Source organism: Trichoplax adhaerens, genomic scaffold (assembly GCF_000150275.1).
Source record: "Trichoplax adhaerens TRIADscaffold_14 genomic scaffold, whole genome shotgun sequence".
Lineage (NCBI taxonomy): Eukaryota > Metazoa > Placozoa > Uniplacotomia > Trichoplacea > Trichoplacidae > Trichoplax > Trichoplax adhaerens.
In genome coordinates this window covers 1,102,968-1,118,631 of record NW_002060956.1, presented here as the reverse complement: position 1 = coordinate 1,118,631, position 15,664 = coordinate 1,102,968, and the positions used below count along the sequence as shown (strand labels likewise).

At 32.6% G+C, this 15,664-nt stretch overlaps 3 protein-coding genes across 3 annotated transcripts; all 3 read left to right on the top strand.

The window, feature by feature from the left end:
- Positions 1-1,168: 1,168 nt before the first annotated feature.
- Positions 1,169-3,663, top strand: TRIADDRAFT_60237 (uncharacterized protein; the record flags this gene model as incomplete). The annotated part of the gene is made up of 4 exons (XM_002116256.1): positions 1,169-1,293; positions 3,028-3,109; positions 3,240-3,387; positions 3,605-3,663. 4 exons carry the CDS (start codon positions 1,169-1,171, stop codon positions 3,661-3,663), a joined length of 414 nt encoding a protein of 137 aa, XP_002116292.1.
- Positions 3,664-3,772: 109 nt separating this feature from the next.
- TRIADDRAFT_60236 (uncharacterized protein) lies at positions 3,773-7,438 on the top strand (the record flags this gene model as incomplete). The annotated part of the gene is made up of 18 exons (XM_002116255.1): positions 3,773-3,819; positions 3,897-3,952; positions 4,284-4,363; positions 4,537-4,557; positions 4,619-4,674; positions 4,867-4,959; positions 5,061-5,130; positions 5,570-5,596; positions 5,691-5,732; positions 5,948-5,998; positions 6,082-6,172; positions 6,293-6,367; positions 6,509-6,594; positions 6,722-6,770; positions 6,891-6,964; positions 7,069-7,147; positions 7,227-7,270; positions 7,370-7,438. 18 exons carry the CDS (start codon positions 3,773-3,775, stop codon positions 7,436-7,438), a joined length of 1,110 nt encoding a protein of 369 aa, XP_002116291.1.
- Positions 7,439-10,839: 3,401 nt separating this feature from the next.
- Positions 10,840-15,645, top strand: TRIADDRAFT_60235 (uncharacterized protein; the record flags this gene model as incomplete). The annotated part of the gene is made up of 13 exons (XM_002116254.1): positions 10,840-10,991; positions 12,960-13,041; positions 13,606-13,744; positions 13,828-13,906; positions 13,989-14,044; positions 14,151-14,230; positions 14,316-14,336; positions 14,459-14,514; positions 14,601-14,693; positions 14,842-14,915; positions 15,029-15,066; positions 15,309-15,365; positions 15,589-15,645. The coding sequence occupies 13 exons, from the start codon at positions 10,840-10,842 to the stop codon at positions 15,643-15,645; spliced, it is 984 nt and encodes a 327-aa protein (XP_002116290.1).
- Positions 15,646-15,664: the final 19 nt, after the last annotated feature.

Here is a 15,664-nt window from a genome sequence, read left to right as displayed (position 1 = left end):
GTGTTGAATGTTGTGATATACCCGCAATCCATTTGGTATAATAACGTCTGATTAAGCCTCTTTCAAAATGTTGTTATTGCACATTAATTTGCATTCATTTTTCCAACAATCTATAGTTATATCTTAATTTAATTACGGTTAGTCGACGGCTTCTAATCTTGATCAAATGAACTATCCCATACTTGATGTACAATCCTGTTGAATATATTCGATTTATTAGATCAATATTGATCCGATTTATTCATCTACAATCCATCAATAAGATCAAAAGTTCTACTCACTCATTTCAGGAATGAGCATAAATTTTCTTTTTAATTTATCTGATAATTGCACACTAATCCACATAGTTATATGACTATAGTGATTCTAAATCACTTCAGGGAATTAACAACGATATAGAAATAATAAACGTATTCAAAATTTCCCTTGCGTGCCTATTAGTCAATAGAGTATGTAAATGTAGTGCAGCCCCAAAATGGATCATATCTGAATGCTAGATTGTACCATGATACAAGTAATTGTTTGTAGAAGAACGAATTCGTTTAATAACATAAAGTTAATAAGAAATCCAAGCTATTATCACTAGGTTGGTAGAGACGCTATCACCGTGTAATAGGAAGAACCAGCTTGACATACTAAAAAATGCATGTCCAAACATTAAACCATTTCATTGATTTTTCACCTTTAATCAATTTTCACGTGACTCATTAACTAATTTATTGAGTTTTGTATATTCTTAATCATGGTAATAAGGAGAATGGCCAACTTTCGTCTCTGAATTTATATTATTGTAAACACTAGAATGATACAATACACCATATTGTATATGAGACAATAAACAACATGATGGTGTGAAATAGTAAAAAACTGCGAGTTGGATAGCACGCCAGTTTCGAACTAATTCAACGAGAACTATTGAGAAAAAGAAGCACGCAGTGATACTACTATACTGTATACCGCTCTAATAGAGTCTAGTAACCAGAGTTTTATGGTCGATATTTCTCACTCACTTCAATATTAGTAACAATTGCAATCTCACGTCAATAATTTGGATTAAGGAACTATAAATTTTAGAATCTACCCATTGGTTCATTATCTCTTGTTGACCGTAATTGAATTGAAGACAAAATTATTTATTTCGACACGGACTAGAAATAAATAAATTATTATGGCAAGTAAGAACGAAAAACTACCCATAACTAAGCATACGAAAGGTGTATCGGAAAACAAAGATGAGAACGAAGGAGGCCCACCATTAATACGCTTCTTAAGAAGACAAAAAAGAGAAGATTTGTAAGATTTTGTTTTAATCTTTGCCCCTAATTTATTTTTAAACTCATTCTTTTATCATGATTAATGAAGCACAATAATAAAATCACGTCTAATTAGAAATGGCAAGGATTGATTATGATTACTCTTTAGGATGAACTTGATATCGGTACTAGTATTCAATTACATGAATGACTGATCAGTTGCTGGGCTAATTCTCTATTACTAGTTACTAGCAAGCATAAAAGAATTCTGGAGGCGGTTAACTTCAACTGTAGCGGATTTATTAAGACTGTAAAAGCGTAACGGTCTATTTGTTTTTAATTCTCGTTAAATTAGTCATTATAAACCATCAGTTAAAAAGATCAGGTGATATCACGCCTAAGAAATAGTAGCTAAGGTATCGCTCCTTCCATCTTTAATTTGATACAATAAATGTGACGGATTAAATATATACTGTACTATCTACTGTATATTATTATCCACACTTTACTACGAGCTACGATACTACAGAATTTTATAATAACTTACTCTTAAATATTTAATAATATTACCTACACTGAACTTTTCGATACTACTGTACCCTATAGCAAATAGGATCAATTACAGGAAATTTTTTATACTTCAAGCAGTTGCAGTAACCTACAGGATATTAAATATTTTGATGATCGATCGATTTTTTAATAATCGCTTCGTTAATTGTACTAGAATACAAAAATAGACAGTTTTTAACTGTCTTGACACCTACTTAATCTTTATACCATAGATTAGATCATAGATAGATATGTAGTAATAGCGATGATTGAAAACTTCAACAGTTTGAATCGACTTTTGTAATTTTGTCGGAAATGTCGCATATTCGATGTCTTCATCATCATTGACTTAGTTGTTCATTGAAGCGATCACTCTGCTCCATATAGCGCTACCGATATACAATCAATGCTGAACTTTTGACATCAGATAGCTCCAAATGTTTTAGGTAAATGTTCGTTACCGGTATCGGTACATTTAGATTTAATCGGCCAGTTTTTAATATTACCTTTCAGTAAGGGTAAGAAATAATATCAGTCTCGTTGAATCTAATCAAAGGATCAATTTCAAGCATTCAAATTGATAGATAACTGCAGTAGTGAGATTTTAATCGGTCAGTTTTTTTTACGTGCCCTGAAATCCGTTTCAATATTATCGTTCATATCCAATTTAACTTAAAGTACTTTTCTCAACTACGCCCATCAGCTAAGATTTTCATCACCAACAGGGATATTTACAGTCTTTAAATTCGAATAGTAATTTCGTTAACACTATTCAAGTGATCAATCTATCGTATTCCTATGAAAATTTAGCAGCGCCTACGTAATTTCTCAAGGCAGAAATTAATGCCCATTAATGTCGGTCTCACGTATTTCAGTACGTGGTGAGATGCTTTTCGTAAATTAAAATTGAGACCGATCATGCAATAAAACTTCGATAGATTAAAAGTTTTGCTTGCTGGATCATCAGCAATTTATATATGCGGGGCTTGGATTATGGGTACTAAATCTAATTTTTAATATGACAGCAGGCCTTTAACTTCATGGAAATAATAATGAAATCAATTTCTATATAACGTACTTTTTACAAGACTTTTATTTATCAATGTTTCTTGTCCTACTATCTATTATCCATTACTTGAAATCGAATAATAAGAATAATATTGACCGTTACTTCTTACCTTCTCATCATACTTTTATTCTTACTGTTTAATGTATACGGGTATAGGTATGCAGCTTGGGCCTGGATACTAACTTACCTAGCCTATTCTTGTTTTCACATGGATCGAAGAGTTCTTAGCGTTGTTAAGGTAAAAATTTAAATCTTTATGAAAACTTGAAACTAACAAACAAATTAATTTAAATCAGAAAACGAATTTAATTATCAAAACACAGCATAAATTATATTATATTAATTAATAGATTTTCATTATCTTTTAGAGCTCTTTGTATACACTCAATTGCACGTCCAAGATTCTAAGTTACCTCAATCACGCCGGTTACTCTTCTTCTAACATAAGCCCGTCCGAATTTATTTCTATTAACGATTCGAATTTAAATATGTTATGCCCTCAATGGAAGCCATTCAGTAAGTAAATTTCAGAATTGCAATAACAGTGAGAGATAACACAATGAAACTGTTGAAGCTACAAACGTCCAGTAGATATGCATAATGTCTATAAGACCTAGGCATTATGCATACCTAATTGTGCTTTCATGGCTCCAAGAGCATAAATAATATTGATATATGGTGAACGTATACATTTTTAAGTGTTAGCATTAATATTTAATAAATTTTATTTCAGCAATCAATACTACTTGCAGTTATAAAAGTTATCATGTAAAAATTTTAGTTCAAGAATAACGCTCTATTTTATCAGGTTCTGATACAAACGCAAACTATAGCAATAAACCAAGTCTTATATATATATCACTATTTAGATGAACATAACGGCAGCTACTTGCTAGCGGTAATGGATGTTTCGTTTTTATTAATTTATGGCTTCGGAATGATACTAAGGTAAGGTTGATACTTATGTAAGACTGCTTTCCGTGATTGCTACGACTATCATAAGTATACTCATTTTTGTCTTGTAGCGCATATATTGCAGAACGGGTCAACAAGCGATATTTTCTAACATTTGGAATGCTAGGTAATAAAGTCTGAGTATATAAAAGATGTAGGGATACCAAAATCACGATTAATATATTAAAATTCTCATCTAATATCTTTAACAGTAGTTGACCAAGCAATACAGTAAAATAAAATAAAATAAAAATCACTTTACATTAAATAAAATAAGCATATATCTACTATGTATTATTTATTATGGCTTAATAATTTACGCGTATATCTCAATATTGTGACTTTAATTTTACGAATTTAAGCGACTTCCGTAACTAAAAAGGAAAGATTAATTCATAAAAATGTCAATAGTACAGTGTGCTAATTATGATTCATATTGCAACCCTAAACTCAAACAGCTATGATACTATCTACTGCGCTTACCGGAATGGCTTACTTTGCTAAAATTCACAGCTATGCCTATTTTATTATATTTCAAGTAAGTTTGGCATCCTTTGATACCATTTATAGTGTAGAATATTGAGTAAAAGATTCCTTTATTCATGATAAAGCGCGTAAATTGCCATTAACGTAAGTGTAATACGTCCTAAATCAATTTTTTACCGATGTACTCATATTATTATTTGCTCTTTTTGTTACTGTTTTCACTAGATGTTGAATGGTATAGCGCAGGTAATTCAATCGAAATATTTGATTAGGAATGTATAAAAATAACTAATATCTGTACTGATAGTCTACAGGATGGCCTTCCATGATTGCAATTATTGCAAACTGGTTTGGAAAAGGCAGGTAAATCCATTATTCGTTTTTAATATAATTACTGATCGCTCGTTTGGATAACAAAACTGATAAAATAATTTAAATATTCGCAATTGCTAAGCAAAATTTTTTGTGATCCTATAGTAACAACAAGATTCATTAAAAATATGTTTAAAGTAAATATAGTATGTAATCTGATGGCTGTAAATTTAAATGATTTAGAAGAGGATTCTTTTTTGGCTTATGGAGTTCAAATACATCCGTAGGAAATATATTAGGCTTACTTATTCCTGGAGTCTGGGCACAGGGTCATTGGTAAGCCTTACTTCTTAATTATCTAATGTAACTACATTTCATTGACTCAATACAAATCACTAATTCTTAATCATTATTTCATTAATTTACAATGATATCAGGGGATGGTCGTTTATTATACCGGCACTTATAACTGGAGTTTTCGCAATTTTAATCTTCTTTAGTCTAGTCGTAGGCAAGTTATTAATAATATAATAGATTTATTTCCAACGTTGACATCTGGACATACTTGCTTAAGTTGATATAGTTGCGCTTTATCTACTTTGCAGAGCCTAATGAAGTTGGTTGTCCAGAGCCACGTCAACATGTAAATGACGTAATGTTCCTTTTACTACACAATAACTTATATTATTGCATAAACCAACTAGCCAAATATAAGTGAAATTGTAATCGTAAATTTTGGCAATCATTTGCTTGACTGTTTCCGCATAGTTCTATATATGGTATCTAATTATACGGATGTAATTGTTAAACAAAGTATAATTTTAAATCCTAAACTATTTCAACTGATAATACCTAATATCAGATTATGCTATGTTCAGCTCTCCTGATTTACTTCGCTCGTATAACTGCTAAATATTCTTATCCTGGTATTTAATTGCTTTTTTAGGATTATGAGGTCGTACAAACGATAACTGTAAGTGAATAAAATACAAATAAGAATCGCCAAAAAAATCAAATAATACTAGTATATTTTATTGCAATATATGTACCATGCTCTGAAATATTAGAAAGATGATCAGCAGGAGCAACTGTCCAAAACTAATAAAAGTGTAAGTCACTCTTAAACTTGATATTTCGGCACAATATGCATATTCCAATAAATCGGGATATTTTACTTTGTTTTACCATATCTATGACAGTATTTACGGATATAGATGGCCCGATTTAGATCAGATAGCAAATATATGAGCGATATCTAGGAACGCTAATTAATTACATTCATTAAGGCAAAAGATTTAATGATTGGATCATTATTATCTTGTAGGCTACTTCACCTTCAAAAGCTGTAACGATCACTGACGCCTTAAAAATTGAAGTATATATGTATAATATAAATAGTTTTAATAAAATTTTGTGCATTCCATATTCAGCTATAATATTGGTTGTATGCTTATTTAGGGTGTAGTCAGTTTCGCCTTAGCAGTATTTTTTGACAAGTTTACCAGCTATACTTTCTTATTCTGGCTGCCTTTCTATTTGGATAGTATACGTATGTAAAACCATGATCATACTTTGCTGTTTGATTTTACTCTTCAATTATATTTTAATGTCATCAGTTTACGTTAAAAACGTATTTTAATACATATTTAACGATACATTCTATTCATAGTAATAGGGGGAGTCCGATATAATGGCAAAATCGCGGCATTTATATCTATTTTCTTCGATATTGGAGGAATTATAGGTACAATATTGTATTGTATTCTAAGTATCTCGGTAGAGCTTTCCATTAATACATTGTCATAATTACAATAGAATACACAAAGTTTAAAATTGTTGCTAAGATGCTTGATTATTACTAAGGATAGTTTTTCTATTATTAAAGGTGTAATAGTAGCAGGTATCATCTTTGATAAAACTAATAAAAAGGCAATAATCAGCATGACACTGTATGCGATCTCAATTCCAACGGTAAGCTTCAATAATTACGTAATCTCTACTTCGCTGCTAATATTCGCTTGATACTACTACTTCAAAGCTAAGTATAAGTTGGTCAATTCTATCCGTTTTTGATGTAATGGATTATTTTCAATATCAGCTATACCTCTACCATTTTTACGGAAGAATAAATTTAGCCTCCAATATCGGTTAGTGAATGTGTATTCAGAATATAAATTCTAGAAATTATTTATGATATAATCATTATACCCTTTTGCCTCTCCATTTCTTGCCTTTTATATCACCCTCTGCTATCCATTTTCTTACAGTTTTAATGATTATTTCTGGCATTGCTATTAACGGACCCTTAATGCTAACAGTTGGTGCAGTGGCAGCTGAATTGGTATTGTGATATATTAGGTTTAATAAAATTGTTCCAATCAAATACGAAGATATATTTATTCCTATCATTGTTGAAATTTTTGACTTCGCACTGTATATAACCAGGGTAACAGCCCAACCTTGAAAAATAACGAGAAAGCTACCGCTACAGTGTCTGGAATATTAGATGCTACGGCCTCAATCGGTTAGCAAGTAGTAAAATGGATCATCTGCGACAAATTATAGATCATTCGCGTTTTAAATTATTCCTGACTTTACGATAGGTTCTGCGCTTGGACCATTATTAACTGGTGTCATACTACCAACGGTAGGCCCACTAATCAACACGAGCAATGCCAATAGTTAAAGAATAGTGATAAAGCTAACGTTTCTGTTATACTTTTTATTTAAATATATGTAAATTTAGGGATGGAACAATGTATTTTACATGCTAATGGGCTCACAAATAATATCAACTTTGGTACAGGAATATTAGGCCTAAAGAATTTATTTTTTTTGTATTAATTAAAATAAATGGTAATTATGATATTATTTTGGCTACCTCTATTAATGATGATGAATACTTTATAGATCTTAATCTATCCGTCAGTGAAAGAAATTCGAATAATGCGTAACAAAGCATCGTGAGTAGCCTAAAAAAATTACTATGTTTTAATGGTTGATTATCGGCATGAAAGTATCTTGAGTAATATATGTTTATTGAAGTTACGGTAATAAAAACTCATATAATATCATTTTTAGTAATGGCAAAACTTACACATTAATGAAGATGGAAGAATGATGAAGATTTTATGAATATTATTATCGTTACGGGAAAAATAGCATTTTAGTATCTGTAAGAATGAGAATGTTATTGTTCGATGTTATCAACCTCAAAATCAATGTGAATAGACACGTATAATTGAACTTGAAGTTTAAGACATATGCCATATTTAAAACACTTGATATACCTTGATTCCTTCGCCAGGAGAAAGAATAATTTATGATGTAAATTAATTAAAAGTCAGTATTCAAGATATTCTGTATTATTTAATCCTTCATCTTGGGGCTTCAAATGGCATACAAGACGAGAACTTATTGTTTCATTGGTCACCGGTAGCTTGATATTTATTTCATCTTTCAACGAAATCATACTGTGTATGTATTAAATAATCAATCGACTACTAATATATGCAGTTTCTAAGCATGCTTTTGGTCGCAGATGGTCTTACTATTTGGCACTCTATCGACGAAATCATGTCATGTGCTGTCAGTCAGTCAATAAAGAATCAGCAACAAACTGCAATATGTTGGTATTAAAGGCTTTTTTCTTTGCTAATGGCTACAGTTTGATCGTTCGATGGATTCTTTTACTCAACATGTAATATTGTATACCCTGGTGCTGGGATATGAAAAATACTGTAATATGGATAGTTCATGGCCATATTCTTACAGCAAGCTCTACTCAAGACCAGGTTGTAAGGGAATAATACGGAAGCATTACGGCTATGGTCGTCTTGTAAACCAGCGATTAGGGTAAACTCTTTAACATAGTCAGGGTATGCTTGCTATCATTCAAGAGTAATTTTTGTGCTTTTAGCCTATACAATAGTAGTCATAAGAGAAATATGGGCAAACTAGATATTGGGCGATGTTTTATGCTAAAGCTCGTGTACATGATCGAGTCACGTTCCGTGGCATGCCTACTTCAAGATCTGAAAAGAATTTTTTCAATCTCAAGATACAGTAATACGCAGCGTGTAAAAATACTGTAATCCCATTCCCGTTCATTAAAGGTGCTTTTGAAACAGTATCAGCATAAAGTTCTATACTTTAATGATTTCAAGTTATTACAGTAGTAAATACGCTTTGAAAAGTATCATCGAACGATGAAGTAGAGCATTACTCGTGTAGAATGTGGAATAGATAATTGTACACAATAAAATAATTGATGTTGAGTTAAAATTCATTTATTAATAAAAAGGAAGCCTGTTACTCTGTTGCTGCTACAGGACCAGATTGAACCTCCTCCATTTGCAAATGATACTGTTAGCCATACTAGGTGTACAATAGGGACTTTTACTGTATGAGAATTACAGTACCGATTTCTCTTATTAGAAGTTCCTTTGACAATATTTAATCAGAGGAAATATTAGGATGATGTGTAATCGATAATCCTATAACTATACTGTATTGGTGCAATATTACCGGATCGAAGCATCCTCCATGTACAGCAAAGGACTTCTACTGTAAATAACACTGCACGGATTTCTCTTAGAAATACAGTACCGATATCTCTTATTAGAAGTTCCTGTTGACAATATCATCTAATCAGAGGAAATATTAGGATGATGAGTAATCGGTCATCCTATTACTGAACTGTCTTGCTACGATAGGACCGGATCGAAGTATCCTCCCAGCTGCACAACAAGGACTTTTACTGTATGAAAAATACCGACCGATTTCTCTTATTAGAAGTTGCTGTTGACAATATCTAATCAGAGGAAAATATTAGGATGATGTGTAATCGGTAATCCTATTAACGTACTGTCTTTCTGCAATAGGACCGGATCGAAGCATCCTCCATGTACAGCTAATGACTTCTACTGTAAATAACACAGCACGAATTTCTCTTATTAGAAGTTGCTGTTGGCAATATCTAATCAGAGGAAATTGTACATTGTACAGCAAAGGACTTGTTCTGTAAATAAGTACAGCACGGATTTCTCTTTAGAAGTCCCTGTGTACTGTACTCTACTCTACACGTATTGTATCTAATCAGAGGAAATATCAGGATGATGGCAAACAAGATAAGCACAGTAGTAAAATCCGAATGACTATATCAGCTATGCAGCAACTGGATTCCAGAGTTATGACAATAATCATCGCAAATGATTATTATATCCAGTTTCGATACCATTACTAAAGAAATTTTACCGGGTGCTGTAGCTCGGCTTACTGATGTATCCTGTTATGCTCAGTTGGCATACTAACGCCATCCATGACAGCATCATGCAATGCAACAATCAACGGACTTAGCTAACATCGTCGCTGACACTCGTGATTTCCACCTGAATATTGACAAACAGAAAGTAACCTTAACCTCAGTACAAGCATCCACACATCCGATAGATAGACTATGGCGTAGGTCGAGATAGAGATCGAGTTGTTTATACGTGATAGAAGTAGTGTAGGGTTAAACAGCTGTAGTAAAGTACTGTCGTTATCAGAGACGATTCAAGAGAGAAAAAGTTGTTGAACTAGACCAGTACTGACATCCATGGTGGGAAGTTGTAGTGGATTGATGACTTGCTGTCAACGCCAATAACCATTGAACGCCATATTGACTATCTCTATTTATTTGTAATCCATGCCTAGCAAAAAGTCAATCAAAGTAGGTTAAATACTGAAAATTACCAATACTAGAATAAACTCTACGGAGTCCCTTTCATAGAAGTATATCAAAGCTGGAAAAGCTAGCATATTTTCTCCAGAGGGGGGTAAGGGTGGGATTTAATTTAATCCTGGATTCCTAGTTGCAAACTATCGAAACAAGGTCTAAATGTAAACAGTCAACAAGGCCGGCCATAAGTCGCAGCTGGACAACACGACTTGACAGTATCCATGCTCATAAAGTACGTTGAATCTGAGTGTATTATATGGCCGTGGGCGAGTCGATATGAATCAATATGAACTTGGCTGGGAGAATTTCTGATAGAAATCCTTACCGACTGGCGTAGTACTATAGAAACTTAGTAACATGTCTGTCGAGCGACTGAACGCTATAGGTGATAGTATGAGATGAACCAAGCAGAATATTGCTAGAGTTGTAATCCATACGATCGCTTATATATTCCGCCAGCAAATCGTTGCTGGCAGTACCCTAGCTGCTACGAGATGGAAAAGGAAAACGCGAATATGATGAACGAGAAGATTATTGACGAAAGTGGCAGCATTAATGCCGGCAGTACGCAGTTATGTTCTACATCCAGGAACTCTGGAGGCCCACCGTTAATACGAGTGATAAGGAGGCAATCGAGGGAGAATATGTGAGTTGAAGGGATTGATTTTGAAACAGGATATTCAATCCAAAAGTAGATAATCTACACTACTACTCGATCGGCCCCATACGTTATCCAATTCTCTTTCCCTGATAGGTTGTTATCACTTAGTCATCATTGATGAGGTTGCATAGTGGATAGGATAATCATTCCAACGCTTTAAAACTAATTCATTTTGGACTATTTTTACAGGCTATAGTAGACGATTGTTTACTGTAGTAATCCGTAAAATAAACTGCCATTTTTTCTTTCCAAGGATCTAATGTACTTTCCTTTATTAAAGGTTACCTTCTAATGAGAGGAAATCCATATCGTAATCTTGACCAGAGTAAATAACTGCAGAGATTAGAATCACATTTTTCCCCTGAAAAGTAGCACAATGCCTCAATAGATGATGGATTGTTACTGCCGATTAGTATTCAATCGAGTTCAATATTCAATCATGTTCGATTTTTTTTTACTAGCCACTAAAATAAATTGCTAGTGCCATTGCTAGATACTTGATACCGGACTCGTATGTAGCATCGTTCTTATTCTATTGATTTAGACCATAGCGTAACAGCACCAGATTGTACTATAAAAATTTTAATTCCAGTAATCTACAGTTATATTTCTACTTGGTCTGCTATAAAGGAAAGGAGAGGAACGTAATTGAAATCACTAGGATACACGTACATTAAATTGATCAATTGCTGCTGTTACCACCATTCTGCCTCCAATAGTAACAACGTTATCCAAGACGAATACTGTATAAGCCTTGTTATTTCTTTGCGCTATACAAGACAGGAAATGATCATACGATACATGGACGTATAGTACAATATTTAATCAAGTCTCAACGGTATGCAATGTAGTAGAACAATCTTAATACAGTAGCCATATGCGATTAACAGATTGCTCGTCTTGGGAGTTATGAATGATAAAAAATGAATGTAATCGCTAGTAAAGCTATGATGCGCATCACTTCTACAGTTGATCTTCCCAAGACTTGATAGAAATAAGTATCAATAATAATGCTCTTCAATACCCTTCAATATAATGCAAGTTAAATCGTCAAGCCGATTTAATAGCGGAACTACTAAGCCACCTAAATAACACTACAAGAGTGCATTAGAACGCTCTTCGTAGAATGCCTCCCGCAATATTCGTAGGACGCAGATGTTGCTTTAATTGCAGTGATAGACTGGTATTACATCCAATACAGGCCAATAAAAATGCCCTACCTATACTCGTCTATAATTAATTTTCGTTGAGATTGATACGTCCGATTTTAGTAAAGATTAACTACATTCTAAAAATTGAATTTTAAGCAAATTTCTTTATATCATTGATATAAAATTTACTTATTAATTGCTATAGTATTTAGTATTTAAAAGCATCAACATCAGCTTCCGGTTTGATTAAAGAATCACTTAAATGCTGTCGAAATACTATTCGTGATTTCTACTTTACGGAAAATCTTATAGTAGAGAGTATTCGAATACCCTACTAGAACTACTATACGAGTAGTTCAGGACATGCTGACAAAAACATACGGTGTTTATACGTTATAGCTGGTTATACACGTATATGCTCAATCTAGTCATTATTATTGAACTATAATTGCCTAATATGAAAAACCTATATCACATTATCAGCCATAATTCCATAATTTTAAAATCTTGTAGGTTTATGCTTTATTTTCCATTCGCAAGGTGGTTTGCCTCAAAACTTTATGTAAACTGTTTATATAGTCTACAATCAGTATTTCTCTCTACCGTACACATATACAAGTAACTTCATGCAAAGATTGAAATCAGTACTGTACAATGTAGTTGCATATTTACTTATTCAGTATCTCACCATCTTGAATCTTCTCACATACAATTAGCTATTAGTTATATTCACGTAATAATAGCGTTATGAACCATTTTAAAGGCCATTGGTTTCTGATATTGTTCTTCTATTGATTACCAGGTATGCGGCTTGGATTTTATTTCTAACCTTCCTCTCGTATACATGCTATCATATGACCCGAAAGATCATAAGCGTTGTTAAGGTAATTTCGATCAAAATTGTGTTAGCTATGTGATGATACAGTAGATAACACTATAACGTGCGAAGAACTAAAATACTGCAATATCTGTAATTCTCTTACCGGAATTAGTGGAGATCTTTTTTAATGTTTGAGATCTCTCTGCTAGAAAGAACTTAAAAATCACCAAGATTAGAATCGTATTAGCTTGATTAATTAACAATTATATGGAATATTGTAAAGTATTGGTGCATAATGTAGAAAGTTCTAAGCTCGAATATTGCTCCTCCGTTCTATCTACGCCTTGCCCTATACTGTATATAGTGAATTGCTTAATTATAGCTTTGTTACAATAGGACTTCCTGTTCATTTCTGTTATCTACTGTAAAATTTTTGACCGATGTCAAAAGTGAAGTAGAATGGACTAATTTCTGAAATGAAATAAAAAATTTCATCTTCAATTAATTTAATTGTCGTAAAATTATTCCAAATATTTTTTATATTATGATATTATGGTTGTAATAAGATATTTCGGTCATTAAAATTTGCTTACTCTATATTATCATTCCTTCACTGTCTGTTCGGCAGAGCTCGTTATATACACCCAACTGTACGCTAGCTCTTGATAATGATCAAATGCTTGTCTCTGGTAATGAAATCCATTCTCAGCCACTTATTATAAACGGAACGAAATTGGTTCAATCATGCCCCCAATGGGCACCATTTAGTATGTTATGACTGGTTTTGTATTTTAACTTGATTGCCTTTGAAAACAAAATATTAACGTAAGTCCTGCCCTCAATTATCTAGATGAACAAAATGGTAGTCACTTGCTGGGAATTTTGGACGTAGTTTTTTTATTCTGTTATGCCGTGGGTGTTTTAGTAAGGTACCTACATGCACATACGTAAAACATTTGCTATTACAAAATTGTGTTATATAATTCTAATCAGGTATGTTTAAATCACCAGTGGATACGTCGCTGAGCGAGTAAATAAGAGGTATTTTCTAAGTGGCGGAATGTTAGGTAACGTATGAAATTTTCACGTAATAGAAATACTGTTATTGGTATAGATTTTAAAATTAATTCCGTTTTGGTTCTTCAAAACTTGCTAATAATTCACTTAAAATAGGAATATCAATATTTACTGCCATGATGGGTGTTATCTACTTCGCAAAAATTCATAGTTACGCGTACTTTCTTATCTTCCAAGTAAGTACCTTTGGATTAATATACTTCTAATAATTCTTTATCAAATGTACTTAATTATTTACAACGACTTTTCCATACTTCGTAGATACTGAATGGATTCGCACAGGTAACATTGGATAATATTATTCTATGCATGGCTACTGATAATTATCTAGTTGCAACAAGTATCCTTTTATTGTACGAAAACAGATAACATTTGCATTCATTTCGACTCATCTTATCTTATAGTCGACAGGCTGGCCAACTGTTGTAGCAATTGTTTCCAACTGGTATGGGAAAAGCAAGTAAGATGTCTATACTTATCAATAAATTAGCATGATGGACTTCTCCTAATGGCTAAATGAGTCCGCTGTTTTGTAAAAATTTATAGGAGAGGTTTTATCATGGGAGTGTGGAATTCACATACATCTTTTGGCAACATGTTGGGCTCAGTGATTCCAGGATTATGGGCGCAGGGTAATTGGTAAGATTAAATTAAAGTAATAACGTGTACTAATTTTTACTAGACTTATTGGTGTTGAACCCTTCAAGAATAATATTTACTGTAGCTAACTCTTGGTAGTAATAATATCAAGTGAAAGAATGAATATTTCTTTATATTTAACGATCAGGGGTTGGTCATTCATTGTTCCAGCTATCATAACTGCAGTTATTGCAGTTTTGGTTTTCTTAACTCTTGTAGCAGGTAATTTTATTTGATATATAATTATGCTAAGAATTTATAGAGTAACAGACATACTAAAGGTATAATATTTGATTATTCGTGATCTAAAATTATTTTAACGATTTAATTCTTAGCGCCTGATGAAGTCGATTGTGCTAAACCGCGCCAAAATGTAAGCTACTAATGCTTTACAGATTTCGTTTCCATAAAAATAGCATAATTATTATTTCATCAAGCTTTCGTAAATTGCTTGATGCTAGATTTATATTAACTAATATTGTAAATTGTCTACAGGATGAGCCATCTGAAGAATCATCAACAAGTGACCAATTGCAATTTGTACGAAATTGACATCGTTTAGCTAGTTTTTTCATATAAAATTTTGATAGCGAAATTGAATGTACCCAAATTTAGAACGAACGAGACCAACTTTTAGCATCGGCAGAAACTGCAGAGACTATAACTCAGGAGGTAAGCTAATGTATAGGATTATTATGCAATGTAACCTTAAATTAATAATCTTTATGTCAGTAATAGTAGCTATCCACTGCCTAATTAATTACAATGTAATGATATTGTAACTGCTATCTAATTTTTGAACTTAATATTATTTTGTCTATGTTATAAGACATTATTATTTTGTGTCAAAATCGATTATTTCGTAATTGACTCTCCAAAATATTATATTTTGTAGGCTCCGCAAACTCACAAGGCTATAACAATTTTAGAAGCGTTGAGAATTGAAGTATGATGAAGAATACAACCTTTAC